The 16,658-nt window shown below is 36.5% G+C and overlaps 1 protein-coding gene across 1 annotated transcript; it reads right to left on the bottom strand.

The window, feature by feature from the left end:
* Positions 1-2,137: 2,137 nt before the first annotated feature.
* Positions 2,138-9,673, bottom strand: LOC128229351 (zinc finger protein 180-like). The gene is made up of 5 exons (XM_052941223.1): positions 9,509-9,673; positions 9,055-9,330; positions 8,435-8,925; positions 5,566-5,716; positions 2,138-2,720 (listed from the first exon to the last, which is right to left on the bottom strand). Exons 1-5 carry the CDS (start codon positions 9,567-9,569, stop codon positions 2,422-2,424), a joined length of 1,278 nt encoding a protein of 425 aa, XP_052797183.1. The 5' UTR covers positions 9,570-9,673; the 3' UTR covers positions 2,138-2,421.
* Between the last annotated feature and the right edge of the window lie 6,985 nt (positions 9,674-16,658).

Below are 16,658 nucleotides of genomic sequence, written 5' to 3'. Positions count from 1 at the left end.
TTTAATTGGAGAAAGTCTTTTAACTCGTTTATAAATTTAACTCAACTATGTTCTTTCAACTCGACTATGTCTTTTAATTCGACTATGTGTTTCAACTCGACTATAAATTTCAACTCGACTATGTCTTTTAACTCGACTATGTTTTTCAACTGGAGTATGTCTTTTAATTCGACTATGTCTTTTAACTTCAACTCGACTATGCCTTTCAACAGGAGTATGTCTTTCATTTAAGCTATTCATTTAAATTCGACTATGTCATTCAACCCGACTATGCCGTTCAACTCGACTTTGTCTTTTGACTCATCTATGTTTTTCAACTGGAAAATGTCTTTTAATTCGAATATGCCTTTTAACTTGACTATGCTTTTCAAGTGGACTATGCCTTTCAACTGGACTCTGCCTTTCAATTGGAGTATGTCTTTCAATTGAAATATCTATTTCAACTAGACCACTTTTGACTTGAACATTTTTTACCAACTGGCCTTTACCTAAACCTTGTCGTTCAAATAAACAATGTATATTTCATACAGCTGCATTATTCATTTTAACACGGGCAAGTTTTTCATCTAGATAATGTCTTTCATCCATTTGCACCATTGATTTCACCATGGTATACTTTACCGTTTAGCTAGAACATGTATTTTACCAACATACATGAAATGTTTACCTTTCAAATGATTGTCCATCTGGCTGTATGCATGAGGAAATACTACAAAGCTTTAGGGCATTGATTTTACTTCTCAATCTAACCAGATGTTACAAATGCTAAGTCTTAAGATTTAGTAATTGATTTATTAGCAGAAGACATTTAAAACTGTTTTATCAACAATTTCAATATTTTGATTCTAGCGATTCATGCCTCATTGAAAGACTTAGCAGTATGACAACAAGTCCGTCATAATGTTGTAGAAATATTGTATGTTATTAAGTGGAAACTAAATGAATAACAATTAGAATAAATCTGGCGCAAGTAAATTGATTTTTGAACACACTGGGTAATTGGTTCTTCGAAGAACAGAAAAGAAAACTAGTTTTTGTTTACATTTTTATTTATTGGGTCATCTACTGTTTCTTCGAATGTTCATTTTCTTTAATTAGCATGAAATGTGCACTTCTAGATTTTACAACTGGCTCTATCATATCAATTTTGAAAGTCAGGGTTTAAAACAAAAACTTAAACAAAGTTTCCTATTTTTTAAGTATACGAGGAGTGTCCGTAATATTTGTGGACGCTTGAGATATACGAACTGTTAACGTAATAATCTAAAACAACTGATTCAGTATCATACATTATTACATATAGGGATTGTATATGTTTGATTTCGTGTCCGAGACGAACACAATTATAATGAAAAATTCATAAGAAAATTGTGAGTGTGGCAGGTCATAAGCTGTATATATTCGAATAAATTGTGCAATACGCTAAATATATTAATTAAACTTTCAGGTTCAATGGAAGCATTGTTTTGACATTTATTTCAGAATGTTTCAGAGCAAGTGCGTTTAAAGCAAGCGTATAGTGATTTCTCAATCCGAATTACACAAAATAAAGGAAACGGGAGTGTGACGTCATGAATCAGCAGACAGATGTACTGTTCTGTCTTATCGTAGTATAAGCACAATCATCACGTTGTTCATGCGGAGAGCACATAAAACGCCCATATTACATCAGTAAATAACATATCCATGCCAAGGGACATTTTGGAATAGAAAACCCTCACGTAATAACTCTCAACTCACAGAAATGACCAAAATAACTTATGGAACACTGGTGACGTCGCGGAAATAGTGACAGTGAGTTTGGGCATATGATGAACAATTCATATTATATGCGCAAGCTTTTCAAAATTCATTACCGAATAACATTATATTGCATAATGTAAAACATATAATAAAACATGCCCCTTGATATGATTTTCATCCAAAATGGAATCGACATTCAAGGGAATATCTTTTTTCTTTTCGATATGCATTGGTGCCGTTTTGTGTCGAGGAACAATGCAAAGCAACTTTATAGAAATTACTTTCGTAGGCACAATGTTACACGCGAATGAGGTTGTATATTGTTGGGGAAGTTAAAAACAGAAGAACACATGCACATCTACTCAACGAGTTAGAAAAACTGTGGGTTTTATAATTTTATTTATTAATAACATCATAAACCATGATAAAACTGTAGTGTGTAAGAGCTCGGAAACGGAAATGTGCAAAATCGTGATTTGTAGAAAGACTTGACAAACAATTTATATCAAAACATTGATAAAGTAAATAAAAACAGCAACTTTTTAATAATGTATAGTTATGCAAACTATTGACAGAAAGTTGTTCGATTGCTAGAGCTGACACAGCACTAACCACCTCTAAAACACTGGTACATGTACACAGCTAATAAATACGTGTGTCCGTCAACCCATTGATGATTCAGACTAGAACTGTAGGTCGCCGGTTTCCATAGTCTCCTGTTATTACACTATCACGTGACACCGATATAACCGAATCACGTGACACTGGCACGGGAACCGGGAACCCGGGTGGTGTTATTTTCGCCTCGCCGTGCTGGGTCTCCGCGTGGCGGCGCATGTCGACCTTGCGCTGGAATGCGCGACCACATTGCGCGCAGGTGAACGGTTTGAAGCCCGAGTGTTTGCGACAGTGGGTGATCAGGTTGGAGGACTGGCTGAACGCCTTCCCGCAGTGAGAACACTTGTACGGCTTCTCGCCTGCAATGAGATAATAAGTTATTTCCTTTGTGTGTGGGTTTTCTTTTAAAAAATATCGTGCAGATTACTAACTAATTATGCACCTAACAAATGGAGTAACATACTTATATCACTCATACAAATGGAGTAACATACTTATATCACTCATACAAATGGAGTAACATACTTATATCACTCATACAAATGGAGTAACATACTTATATCACTCATACAAATGATACTCATGTCAATGCCAGAATGTTGTCGCCATTAACATTTCGTCAGAGGCTCACATATAGGAGTAGATGATAAATACATAGCGGACCTTTTGATGGATACTATCGAAACGAAAGGTTCACCATCCATTACTGAAACGCATGTGTAAAAATAAATTATGTCAAGACGAAGGTATTTTGTAGCATTCATTATACTAGTGTCCTAGATATACTTCTTTAACGATGTATGAACGTATGTAAGGTCGAGGGGAATCTATGTGTGCACAGCATCAAAATAACCAAATGTGTATCTTTCACTGCTGCATTTTATGTGGAAAACCTTCATGACTGTATTGTACAGTAAAGTTTGGGTCCAGACATCAGGCCTGCGGATTAAGCTAAGACAACTGTACACCAGACTTGAAGTCAAAGACATCAATAAAGCAAAATTTGACAATTGAATAGCACGGGTTTCCTAATAAGGTACAAATCTTAGGAACGAGGGCTCTGGAATCCGTCAGGTTTGCTTCTAACTTAAATCAGTGTGGAAAAGGCCGGTATCTTGAGTTAATAAGCCCAATTTCTCCGAAGCCCCACGTCGTTAGGGGAGATTCTATCAAGTCGGATATGCCGTAAATCAAATATTGGAACCGACATAAATTTGTTCAGGGAATGACGCTTCTAGAACGCCTATCAATGAACATAAGAAATTCAATTTATCCTCGCAAATATTTGTGATAATCGAGAGGAAGCAAGAATCAGCACTGTCAAATAAAGCGCAGCATCGGGATTTGTCCCTTTGGACCGCGACAAATAATTATACCGTTACAAGACTAATTGTGTTATTTGTTGACTCCGGCTGAGTATTCCCAAAGTTAGCAAACATCGGGCATCATTGCTATTTCATTACGTCGTTTTAGCGGCGCTGAGACGGATTTATGCAAATTTCGGATATTTACGATCATTTCTATTCTGCTCAGATTGTGGGGTGAGTTTATACAGATTCTTCCCCGTTTTGGGGTGGGAAAACAATTTACTTTTCGTTCAATCATTTTGATTGAGTTTCTACAAATCTGAATCCCCTGAAGACCGTCTGATGGCCAGGGGTTGGTTTTGACGGCTTCTAGAAATTGCTTATGACAACTTAGGTTTCTATCCAGTGCATTTTTGGCCAGGATTTCTAGATTATATTCATATCATACGACCCCCTAATATATCACATGGCTAGAGTTCTGGTGTCTCTCTCAGCAATGCCCCTATGGCTGCATTTCTGTAAATCAGGTTTTATTTCACGGGTTTTGTTCTGGGTGTGAAATCTTATTTTCTGAGAATTTGAAGAATCATTTCAAACGCAAGTTCTTAAAACGCAATCTTTTCCTGTGGCAATCACGATTTTTACGTCGAATTTATGTCTTTTCCATCGTAAGACGTACCAATTCAATTGCCCGGATTAATTTCCACTGTAACGAAGTTTCGAAAAGTGATATATTCGGTTTTATTTACACTCACTGCGTGCCTTAATTAGGTCCCTTAGTAAATTAGCTACGCGCACCTTGCCATAAGGAGGCGATCTTTTCACAATTTAAAGTAATAATCTGCTAAGAAGATTGACAATTAGTGCAAAACCTTTATTAATGAAGCAATAATTGAGTTAGAAGACACTCTGGTTACATTTGGTGGTGACCTTTAAATCACAGAGAGACAAACTGTTTGGCAACAAGAGCGCATTTGCAGCAGGGTAAATTAGTGCTTAATTCATGAAAGTAGCACCGTTTTAAACCAGTCTCTTTGCCTGCACCATCTGCGTTCAGCATTAACCTGATTTGTGTCGTGGAGTCCTATTCAATTAAAAGCAGGGGCTTGCATATCTTGCAGACTTTATTTTCTACTGATTAGTATTTTTTTAATGATAATTTGATTTTAAACCTAAATGACGTTAAGTTTATGCTAAGAAATAACTCTAATTTGAAAAAAAAAAAACAAATAAAAAAAATATGCTGACAATACAAATGTAGTGATCGACTCTAAAAGATGGATCCATTGTTTCTTACTGGAATACGTAATTTAAGAAATACTGAACTGCAGTCAAATTTACCTTGCGTATATCAACAGTTTAGTTTTTTTTTGTATTTATGTAATTACTTTTTTGTCGTTCGAAACAATACATTTATCATGTTCGGCAATGAGTTATAATTTAGTGAATGGTACACCTAAAGCGGACTGAATCTCTCTTTCTTAAATATATATTTATTGCGTGCTAGACATTACTATTTTTTTTAATTCAAATTTAAGACTATAGGTAAAATAAGTATCCACTTGAATTACCAAACGCTTCATTTTCATGTAAGTGTGTAAAGTGTTTTTTGTGTGTTTTTTTTCTCTATAACGGAAGCTAAAGAAACTCTATAAATGCATATTTTTTTAGAATATTAGTTGAGTTTAATGCCTTATTTTATTAAGAATATAAGTTCTATTTTTTCCGAATTACTGATTCATGGAAAAGGACTTGTTGTAGATACAAAAAAGAGAAATAGTGAACTGCTCTGAAATGCAAGAAAAAGTCGACGACTTAAAGATATTTCCGTTTGTTTGTTTAAACATAAACTCTAAAACAACAAAGCCCAGGATAAGCCCGTGCAGTCATGTCTTACCTGTGTGTATGTACGTATGTTTCTTCATGTCTGACTTCTGGTGGAAACGCTTGCCACAGTACGGGCAGGGGTAGGGCCGCGTGTCGCTGTGGATGAGCAGATGTGTGGACAGGGTGGAGGAACGCTTGAACGACTTCCCGCACTGTTGACACTGCGGACGGACATATATACGATCAATATAAAATATCATATGTAGGCGAAGTAGCTGCCGAACTTTAGATAGGTATCACGGCCCCGGAATGTCGAAATTATTTAATAGTAGAATGCTATGAGGCGCAACGCGGAACATGTACAAGGCATCACTATCAACCAAGGTGATACTTCTATACACAAATAAATAGTTCCAGACTTTCTGTTGTCCATAATACATCGCCACAAAAAAACAACAACATTGTCCCAATTATTTAAAAAATATTACTCCTAACCCTTAAATTCAATTGCGAAAAAGAAACAAAAATATGATGCTTAGAATGCTTCCGGGTCACGGGTATTTTCGAAGTCGGTCTAAGGGTCAGGCCAAACAAAGTTCACCATTTATTTATTGTGGTTCAATTGAAGATGCACTCTTACTCCCAAATAAGATTTACCACGATTAGTATAATTGTTCTAATATACCAAATATGATAAATAAATGTCGAAAACAATGGTTTTTATTAAGGATACTGAGTTTAATTTGAAAGAGTGATTCAGAAAACACTGTATTTCTACCTTATGAGACGATAGTAGATCGCAGTAATTTTTTAGCATTCACCAATTATCTAATATTTTTGCGTTTTCAGCTATTGAAAAAACACGGTTACAATCTTGCATCAGTAAATATTATTTTCCATTAATGCATTATTTAGTAAGTAGTTAAAGGTTTATCACTCAAAATGTATGTTTGTTATATATGTGTAGTTATTGATTCTGAATAAGAGTGTCACTTTCTCGTCCATCGTTAGGATGCTTGGTTGTCCCAGATAAATCTGATATCATTCATGCAAGTATTCGTTCTATAATCGTTTATAAAAGCATTACAAATAGGATCAAAACAATATAAGACCCTTTGTATTCATAGAACTAAACTACATACGACACAAATGACAATGAGTATATTACAAATAGTTAATTGGAGTAACATTCTCGTGACCAGCACTCTTATATACGTGTAGGTTTACTCGGCACCAAAATGAAATGAAACCATTTATGATGGAAACTAGAATAAGAAAGGAACAGAGATTTAGTTTTGACTTAGGCATACAAGTTCATGGCCACATTACACACACTACACGCACATACAAGAAATGCATGCGTTATTACATTAAAGTAAATACACGCATACTTACAATATAGTAAATACACGCATACTTACAATATAGATGATACACGCATAATTACATTATAGATAATACACGCATAATTACAATATAGTAACTACACAAATATTTACATTGTAGTAACTACACGCATAATTACAATAAAGCTGATATACGTATAATAACAATATAGTAACTATACGCATAATTTCAGAATTGAAAATACATGCATAATTACAATAAAGTAACTACACACTATTCATTATCGGGGATATGAACGCAGTTGGGTTGGTTAAAGTGCGCGTGGATTCCTTCGGACTACACACGCTTAAATCAACCCAACTGCGTTCATATCCCCGATAATGACATCAACCACGCAATTCATTTCTTAAGTAACTACACGCATTATGACAATATAGTAACTACACGCATAATTACACCATAGAACTGGGGCGTTTGTTTAGAACGTTGTCAAATTTTACAACCTAGTTAACTTCATCGTTGATAACTTACAGAATCGTTACTGCATTGCAAGTTCCGTTGATACATTTGTGATCCGTCGTACTTTTAACAAGATTTGAGTGAACTATTTCAGCTGTCCTTGTTTTATATAAACGTGTAAACATATCTTCAACTATTTCGCGTTTAAAAGTTAACAACGATGTTTTTAATCACGTTGTTAACTTTAACATAGTTCTGAACAATCGGCCCACTTACAACTACACATTGTTACAATATAGTAACTACACGCATCATTTCAATATAGAAACTGCACCTATATTTACGGTAAAGTTATTGCACGGACAATAATTATATAGTAGCTACATATATAATTACAATATAGTAACTACACGCATAATAATAATACACGCATCATTATATTCTATGATTATAGGTCAATGGCAGACTTAAATCGGGATGAAACACCTTAAACAAACTAAATATTAGTGGCTTATTCCTAGCTCAATAATAACACCGACATAATGTTTTGTCTTTTGTTCAACCAGTGTTTGAATAGAATAACTTTATCTAACGTTTTGTTACCCAAAGGCAAATTCAAGAATAAATATGTTTAGAATGAAGAGCGTCCGAATAGCTTGCAGACATAATATATGCAGCATTATTTTATGATGGTAAATTAATAGTTATTTTATATAGAATGTATTCAAATCATCATTTGAACCAGAACAAACTACATGTCAATCTATAAAACATCTGTTATAAAGTAAAGGACGATCTTAACTTAAATTCTCTTTGATGAAATCGCATCATTTTATTTGTATTCTTAAATGTTAAAGTGACCGCCTGTGGTAAATAAAATACGAAAACGGATTTCATACTTTCTTTTCACTATTTTATTTTGATTTTTTTTATTATTATTTTTTTTGACGGAAAACGTTTCTGAAATAATTCGAAGTGGAAAAAATGAATATTACACATTTTAAAGGTCAAAATATAGTTCTGAGAAAGCAAAAAAAAGATAACATGAAATTGTGGAATTTAAATACAAAAAATATTAAAAGAATAACACTAGAATGACCGAGGAAACATGATGTAAGGAAAATCCAGCCTACCTGGAAGCTTTTCTCCTGTGTGTGCACGGCCCGATGCTGAGAGAGGCTGACAGAATGGCCAAACGTCTTGCTGCAGATATCACACGCGTACGGACGCTTGCCACTGTGAGACCGCCGCACGTGAACCTCGAGCCCGTGAGGCGTGCTAAACTGCTTTAAACATTTGACACATTCATACGTCCCTTTATCGTAGTTGGCCATGTTCTGATAGTCTTGCGATAAAGGCGTCTCCGCGACGTGGCCGTCATATCCCACGTTCATGTTCATATTTAGGCCCATGCCAAAGTTGGTTATGTTCGTGAGGCCTTTCGCGCACAAATAAGGGTACATTCTCGGGTCGGTCCACACGCCAGAGAGGCCCGACCTTGCCATTGCCACGATGTTGTAATGGTTTCGATAGAGGCCCTGCAGTAGGTTATATCGGTAAAGTTCTGCCAAACACATCTTTGAATCTTGATACTGCACCGTCGCAGGTTTCGGAGACTTCACATCTGAAAGAACACAAACAATTTAATAATACAATTTAGCTGGTTTAAGTACAAATGAAATAAAATATATCAATATAAGTCGTCAAATGTTTGAAAATGGACATTTCTTTTACACTTTATTGATATACCAACCATCATTTTGTGTTTTATCATCTGTAGATTCCTTGTCTGTTTCCTCATCATCACTCTTGATGTCAGAGACCCAGGGTCGAAACACATTCCCCTGGACGCCTTCTGGTCGGAGATCCCCGATGGACTTCTCCGGGTCGGGCGACAATGCAGACCGAGAAGATACGGGTGAAAAGTTGACCGAGAACGAGGCTCTTGGTTGGTCCGGTGACGTCAAGATAGGAGACGTCGTTGACGTTATGCGTTGTGGAATCGTGAGGTTTATCGCTGTTTCATATTCTGAATAAAAAGAAACGTTTATAGTCAGTTGTTTTATTCAATCACATTTGGCACTTGATATGCCGGTATTTTAGTTTATAGGAATTCATTTTAAAGCATCATTAATCTTAACTTAATACAACTTTATTTGGAACAATTAATTAGCAAAATAATTACTTAATTTAATACAAATATTTACCTTTTGCCTTTGGTGTCACCATTTTAAAAGCACTTCCATGGTCGAGTTGTTGGATATCCATGTTTTAATTTTAAAATAAATCACATTGACAAACTTTGAAATTCATAAAATAATACTAAAATGTTATATTTTCTTTGATAAAATAGCTTAGTTTATTTGACAGTGTTTTCGTCTTACATGAAGAAGTGACAGTGAGTCAAAAAGCAAAGGAACTTCTTTAAATTCTAACAGAAATCAAACGCAGCAAAATATGGCATTAGTAAGTTGACGCATGCGCAGACAGGCGCCTGTCGAAGTATTTGCTCCAGTGGAAAGCGGCGTGATTATCTGGCGCTATCGGAAGCAGTGCTCTATTGGACATAGGCATTGTCAGTGATTATCATGTGGACCGCCCACCCAGGAGATAATGTTCGATTTGAAGTTTAACCAAAAGCATAACCGAAATTGGTCAGTCAGTACGTTGGAAAAAAGGAAAATATGTTACTTTATATAAATGTGTATACATTTTTGCAGTTGAAATTAAAGTTTTTATTGGCATTGTATTAAAATCATGCTTTACACCATTTTTTTTTTTTTTTTACGTTATTTGTAATGTTACATGCCATTTTTCACAACCATTTATCGTTTATTTATTTATTTGAGTGGAGGGGGGTGCTAATCAATTGATATTTAAGAAGATGTACTATTTATGAGTTCAATAAAGCTATTAAAGAAAACCTTCCTAAATTAGGGGGAAAAACAACTAGATGTCTTAAATAGGATGACATTAATGAATCAAGTAGTTTCATTAAGCCATCAAAAGGCGGAGAAATATTAAACTTTAATAGAATCAGAGTTTTTGGGACATCTGGAGTAAAATATCGGCCCTGTTTCCGTACCATCCATCTTGTGTCTGATGACAGCGGTGGTAATCTGTTGAAAATTATTTGAAGGGTTCGTCAACATCTCTGATTTGATCAGTTGCTTTAATTTTAGGAAGCGTTCACCTCTATCTAGCTAATTAGATCAATTAAGCTAATTAAATCAGGAGAGTCAAGCGTCTCTAGGACCGGTACATGATCCAGATGTACCCATAATGCACCAGGGTTAAGTTTGATTACAAATAAGCCGCGAGCCTGTGGTTCCCTAGAGTATCAAATCGAGCACGCGGAAACTTTCCAGGCATTGAAATAAAATTCATGTTAGAAAGTCCGCTTTGATTAAAATGAAACAATCGTATTGAAAAAAAAAACAGTAACGAGATTTTGGACTCGCTGGTGTAATAAATTCATAGTCATCGCTTCTGCTGATTTAAAAGCAAATCAATGTGCATTGTTTTTATCCTAAATACACTTTAAATTTTGATACAAGTTGACTTTCAAATAGTTGCAAAGTAAGATAAGAAGCAAACCATTAGTGTGTTTTAAGAGACACGTTTCAGCCCGACATTTCACCGTGTTGGTGTTATTCCGTATCTCAGTACATAAATGGAATCCTTTCTGGCTTATGCAGTTTCTGTAATCAGACCTTTGTTTTACGCAAACAAAGCTTTATACGGAGATGTCTGATTTAATTTCCAGGATTGAACATGGCCAGATACATGAAAATACTCCCGGCGGGGACCAACTTGAAATAAAAGCCGAGACCCGGGAGGTTCACCGGAGTAATTGTGTATGTAAGATTATTCAGCGCGGGACCATTGCGCGGCCCTGGTTAATATAAACCAACAGGCAATCGGCTAGCGGCCGGGTGACGGGGATACAGCGGCCGCCACAGGAAGCGTGGTGGAACTGACGGGGAAATAACCGTCCCAGATTAATTGGCCATCTCCGCTAAAGACAATGGGGAGCTGCCGGACGGCCCGGCGCCCAGCTTTATAAGATATGATGAATATTCGGATACGCCAGTAATTTAAGTCGGGGGAAAAGAGAGACAATTCGAAAGATGCAGCCAATTCTGCCAAAAACTCTGCTCCAAAACTGTATTTTCGTTATAAAAACTTTAAGAGTACTTGGAACTCGAGAGTGTGGTTCGCATTACACATAACCTAAACATTATACATAGGTACACATGTTCGCCGGATTCGGGTCGAAAAAAAGGAGTATTCGGTACGTAAGGGGACGGGATTGTCGTTCACCCCCCCGAAAATGCATGGTTACATTTTATTTCAAATGATGATCAATGGCACCAACGACATACTGATGTAGTAAAATAAAATCCCCATTAACGTTACGCAATGACTATAAATTGAGTAGAGAAAGCGGCAAGGATCACAGAATTATTGCGATTATAACAATAGCCCACTTTAGTATTGTTCGCTACCCTAATCGTACATAAAAGGGAACAAAAGCCCGAAGGTCACATGACGCTAGATCCCGCGAGAGCGAGACATCTGGCGCGTGCCGAGTACCGTTACCGTGACGCTACAAGTGGGGGCAGAGATAAATTGAAATGATAATATGGATAAAAATAACGATACAAACAATTGATACAGTGAAATTCGTGTGGCCCTTGTTGGCTTGAGTACAATAAATTCCATATGAAAGATTTATTTATCAGAGTGAAGTGGGTCTTTAGACAAAGATTGTATATCGGGCGAGGAGATTTGGGAACTTTTCTAATCGCAACAGCCTGGCGTTGTAAAGTGAAGACTGCAGGTGAATTAAATAAAATGGAGTTTAAATTTGATAATTTGTGGGGTAAGATCAGCAAACTTTTGTTACAAGGTGTCATCGAAACACGATTTGAAAGATACGGAGGAAAACAATAATGCGATTTGGTAAAAGTTTATCTGGCCGTGCACGGTGTCAAGGATTAGTGGAAGATGGCTTCTGGGCTATCAAAGTCGTTGTTTTCAGAAAAGATAACATTATGGCTCAATCCTAATTTTCCAAAGTACATTGTTATAAGTGTAAGTGCATATTAATTAAAAGTATTATGGAAAATAAACCAATGCGCATTTTTAACATAAGTTCAGACGCACATTAAATTGCATTTTTACTAATAAAATAAATCATTATTGGGTCAAAAGATTTCAACTCAATGTAATCCTTTTATAGTTTAAAACAAGTTATGTTAAATATTACGTCAATAACTTTAAATAATATCCAATGTATTGGAATGAAATTTGAAAATCGCCGTCCAAACGATTTATTTTATTTACGAAAACAGTTATTACTTAATGTAATCGTTTAAAATATTTTATCAAATTTATCATTTTATCCTATTACAAAGGTCATCCAAGGGGTATGTATCTGTAGACCGTGGATTAATAAACAATGCTTAAAATGTTGATCTTACAGAGTAGCCAAGATAAGAAATTATGACATTTTTGCACACTCCATGTTTTGATTTCCTATTAAGAAAACAATTGCTAAATGCCTAAAGTTGTCTGTGGAACCACTTATATTTTTATTTACGTTAATCTAGTGTCATTCGAATATGTATGAGGTCTAATTCCACTGATTTAATCCAGATTTACTACAAATAAAAGAGTTTTCAATCGATTAAGAAATTGAATAAATAAAGCGCGCTGTTTCAACAAAAATTCACAAACCATTATTTTCAAATTAAAACATGACCAAGACAAGTATACGGCAATTCATCAAGTGTCAAATTTAAGTTAGATTTATTTAATTTAACAACAAATATTTTGGAAGATTACACTGGTGAAAGTTCGAAACTAATCTTTGATTGTTTAATAGATCCAGAAGTAGCAGTTCACGGGCTGTTCACCTTCAGTTTAAGACAAAACATAAACATGACGCGTGGCATGTCACGTCTGTTTAGCGGTAAATCAAGGAATTATTAATACTATTTACAAGGACCCGGTTGGACAAGATGTATTGCACTACATCAGAGTCATTGCGAATCACGACGTGTGCCTTTACTTGTATGTGAAGCTATGGCGTAAAGTTGTACTTTTAGGCACGCAGATTTTCGCAAAATCACATTCCTCGTGCTATTGTACAAGTTAGTGTTCACTTGTACACATACCCGGATGACGTAGTACGCAAAAAGTAGCTCACAAAATACAAATAGTGTTTCGCAATCTACAGGCGATTATGGAACGATGTTATAAATGTTGATGAACACAACTGGTTGTAAAAACCGATTATTGAGCATCTAACAAATGCATCCCTCATATAAAAGCTTTTTTGTGTGCGGGGTCAAGCTCGACAGTCGACCTTACTGAAATAATTCTTACATTGCCAATACCAAACATAGTACCCGGCTTTTGTGATTCTCGACTATGTCCATACAGTGGCATATGCGACACTCATAAGCTCGTTATTTTATTTAATGAAAGCCTTCACAGGCATTCAGATTTGAAACAATGTCCAGTGCTCACTTGAGTACTTTAAAATGGACAAGGAGCATTGGTTCTGAACTATCATCTCCTAGAATACTTTCAAGCATCGAATGCCACCACAAGTCCAGAAACAACGAAAGTTTGAGTTGAATTTCAAAGCAGGAATGACGAATCAATAATCTCCAATCTTTCTCGCCCAAGGTCTGACACCTTAACATCTGACTGAAATCTTTTTGCCGGATTTGACGGTTTCGGTCGGGCACGGGGTTCTATTGCAACTGACGCTGCTTTTTCCAATTATGTAGAAATGAATATTCTCGCCAGACACCGCTGGTCAGAGCCAGGAGTAGATTAGTTTTTACACCATCCAACACTTTTTCGCGCCTTTAGACCTAAAGAGCACTTCCGTTGTAATGTCGTCTGCTGATTATCTCCAACGTGTTCATATTCTTTGGCGGGAGGGCCAATGTCATTCCCCAGTAATAAATAAACTACTACTTAGAGGGTCGTTAGTGCTGCTTTAAGATTACGATGAGCGACATGTAATCAGGGATTCCGTCCACCTTAACTCGATAACTTTGTTTTGTGTTTTAATTTTATTTCATGCGATGCCATACAATGGACGTTGTATAGATAATGAGCGGTATACGTGGGCGACGTAAATGCCAATATATTTGTCAAACCCTGAAGCTGAACCATATGAACAATACTTATACTAACGCAAGCTTAGGTTAAATTTTGCTGAGAAAAAAGATGTATTATAATAATACAAACTCCCCATCCCTACCACAAAGCAGCCGACACCAGACAATCCGCCTTCCCTTTCACACAGCAACGAAACCAAACAATCATCCATCTCTATCACATAGCAACGATCACCATTACCAATTTCTACCGCAGAAAATACGACATCAAACAATCACCCATATATTCCACAGAGCAACCATCACCCGTCCCTTCCACAGGGCAACGATCATCAACCAATAACCATCTCTTCCACAGAGCAACGATCGCCAAGCAATCACCCATCTCAGCCACAGAGCAACGATCGCCAAACAATCACCTATTTCTACCAGAGAACAACGATCGCCAAACAATCACCCATCCTTACTACAGAGCAACGACATCAAACAATCATATATCTCTACCACAGAGCAACCACCACCAAACAATCACCATCTCTTCCACAGAGCAACAATCACCAAACAATCACCATCTCTTCCACAGAGCAACAATCACCAAACAATCACCATCTCTTCCATATTGGTCATCAACCAATTAGCCATCGCTACCACAAAGTTACGACATCAGACAATCACATATCTCTACCACAGAGCAACGATCACCAAACAATCACCCATCTCTACCACAGAGCAACGATCGCAAAACAATCAACCATCTCTACCACATAGCAACGATCGCCAAACAATCACCCACCTCTACCACAGAGCAACGATCACCAAGCAATCACCCATCTCTACCACAGAGCAACGATCATCAAACAATCACCCATCTCTACCACAGAGCAACGATCGCCAAACAATCACCCACCTCTACCACAGAGCAACGATCACCAAGCAATCACCCATCTCTACCACAGAGCAACGATCGCCAAATAATCACACATCTCTACCACAGAGCAACGATTGCCAAACAATCACCCATCTCTACCACAGAGCAACGATCACCAAGCAATCACACATCCCTACCACAGAGCAACGATCACCAGCAATGTTTACTTCGCCACGTACACAACGCTATGAAAGTAGCGTGCCATAGTTTGAAGCAAATCTTTCCTTTAAAGATCAGTAAGTGCATGGGGAGTTTTACAAATCATCTTTATTTATGATGTTTTCATTATCGTATTAATTTACGATATTGACGTATTTAATATATCTATTTTCTATCATTTCGTATATTTGTGTGAACAATCGACAAGTGGCGGGGCGAAAATATGCCCCGCCACTTGGCTTATTTTCGTATTCTCGCGGCTAAATCAAACAACGTCTTCTACTGTTTCAAGTGGCTTAAATGTTTGATTTACCACAATTCGTTTAGTTTTATAAATGAACTAAATACATCACACCCTTGTGAAAATCGTATTCATGTTATAGAGTTTCTTAACAAAACTATACATTTTTATTTGTTACTTTTTGAAGCGCCCTTTCACTTCCGTTTGGACATTTTTGTCTGCCGACATGCAAATATCGCTAAGCACTCGATCGTCGCAGAATACTGAATGGTAACGATATTTATCGAGATCATCATACAAGTTTTGGAGAATTAGCTTCATAAGTTCACATATGGTTATTGTAAGGTCAGTCATTACATTAAACGATTGTAAAGGAAAGCTTTTGTGATGCACCCGTATACATTGGACTAGAATATGGACCCATTTAAACACTAATAGTGAGTATACAGAAAGTTATAAATAATGGAAATGTGTGTCAAATGCTTAGGCAACGACTTTGTCACAAGTTATTTTCAATAGGGCATTCATGAAGCAACTAAAATATGAGCCAATTTCTAATTGGTTGACTATGTTCCTTGCCTTGAAAAAAGGTAATGTTTGTTTTCAAAGGTCGGAGCGTTGACTAATTCTAAGATAAATAAAATGCTGGTTCACCTTCAATGCATAAATAAGTTCCTAACATGCATATTCAAAGCCAATCGAAATAATTGCATTTTGTTGAAGAATAGAACAGCGGACGTTAATACTCACAAAATGAAAATGTTTCAGTCCATTCTATGACAAAAGCTGTCGTAAGAAAGCGCGTTCGACTTTACACCACTTTGTCTTAGAAATGAATACAATTACTAGTACTATGTAATATGTGCCTGTCAACAGCAATAAAAAGA

This window comes from Mya arenaria, chromosome 3 (assembly GCF_026914265.1).
Source record: "Mya arenaria isolate MELC-2E11 chromosome 3, ASM2691426v1".
In the NCBI taxonomy this organism is placed as follows: Eukaryota; Metazoa; Mollusca; class Bivalvia; order Myida; family Myidae; genus Mya; species Mya arenaria.
Note: the sequence above shows the minus strand (reverse complement) of the source record. Positions and strands in the feature narration are given on the sequence as shown.

Coding starts and splice junctions, on each gene's coding strand:
- LOC128229351 (XM_052941223.1), bottom strand. CDS start 9,569: ATGGATATCCAACAACTCGACCATGGAAGTGCTTTTAAAATGGTGACA. Junction 8,926..9,054: donor TGATAAAACACAAAATGATG/GTTGGTATATCA, acceptor GTGTTCTTTCAG/ATGTGAAGTCTCCGAAACCT. Junction 2,721..5,565: donor ACATACGTACATACACACAG/GTAAGACATGAC, acceptor ATCTCATTGCAG/GCGAGAAGCCGTACAAGTGT.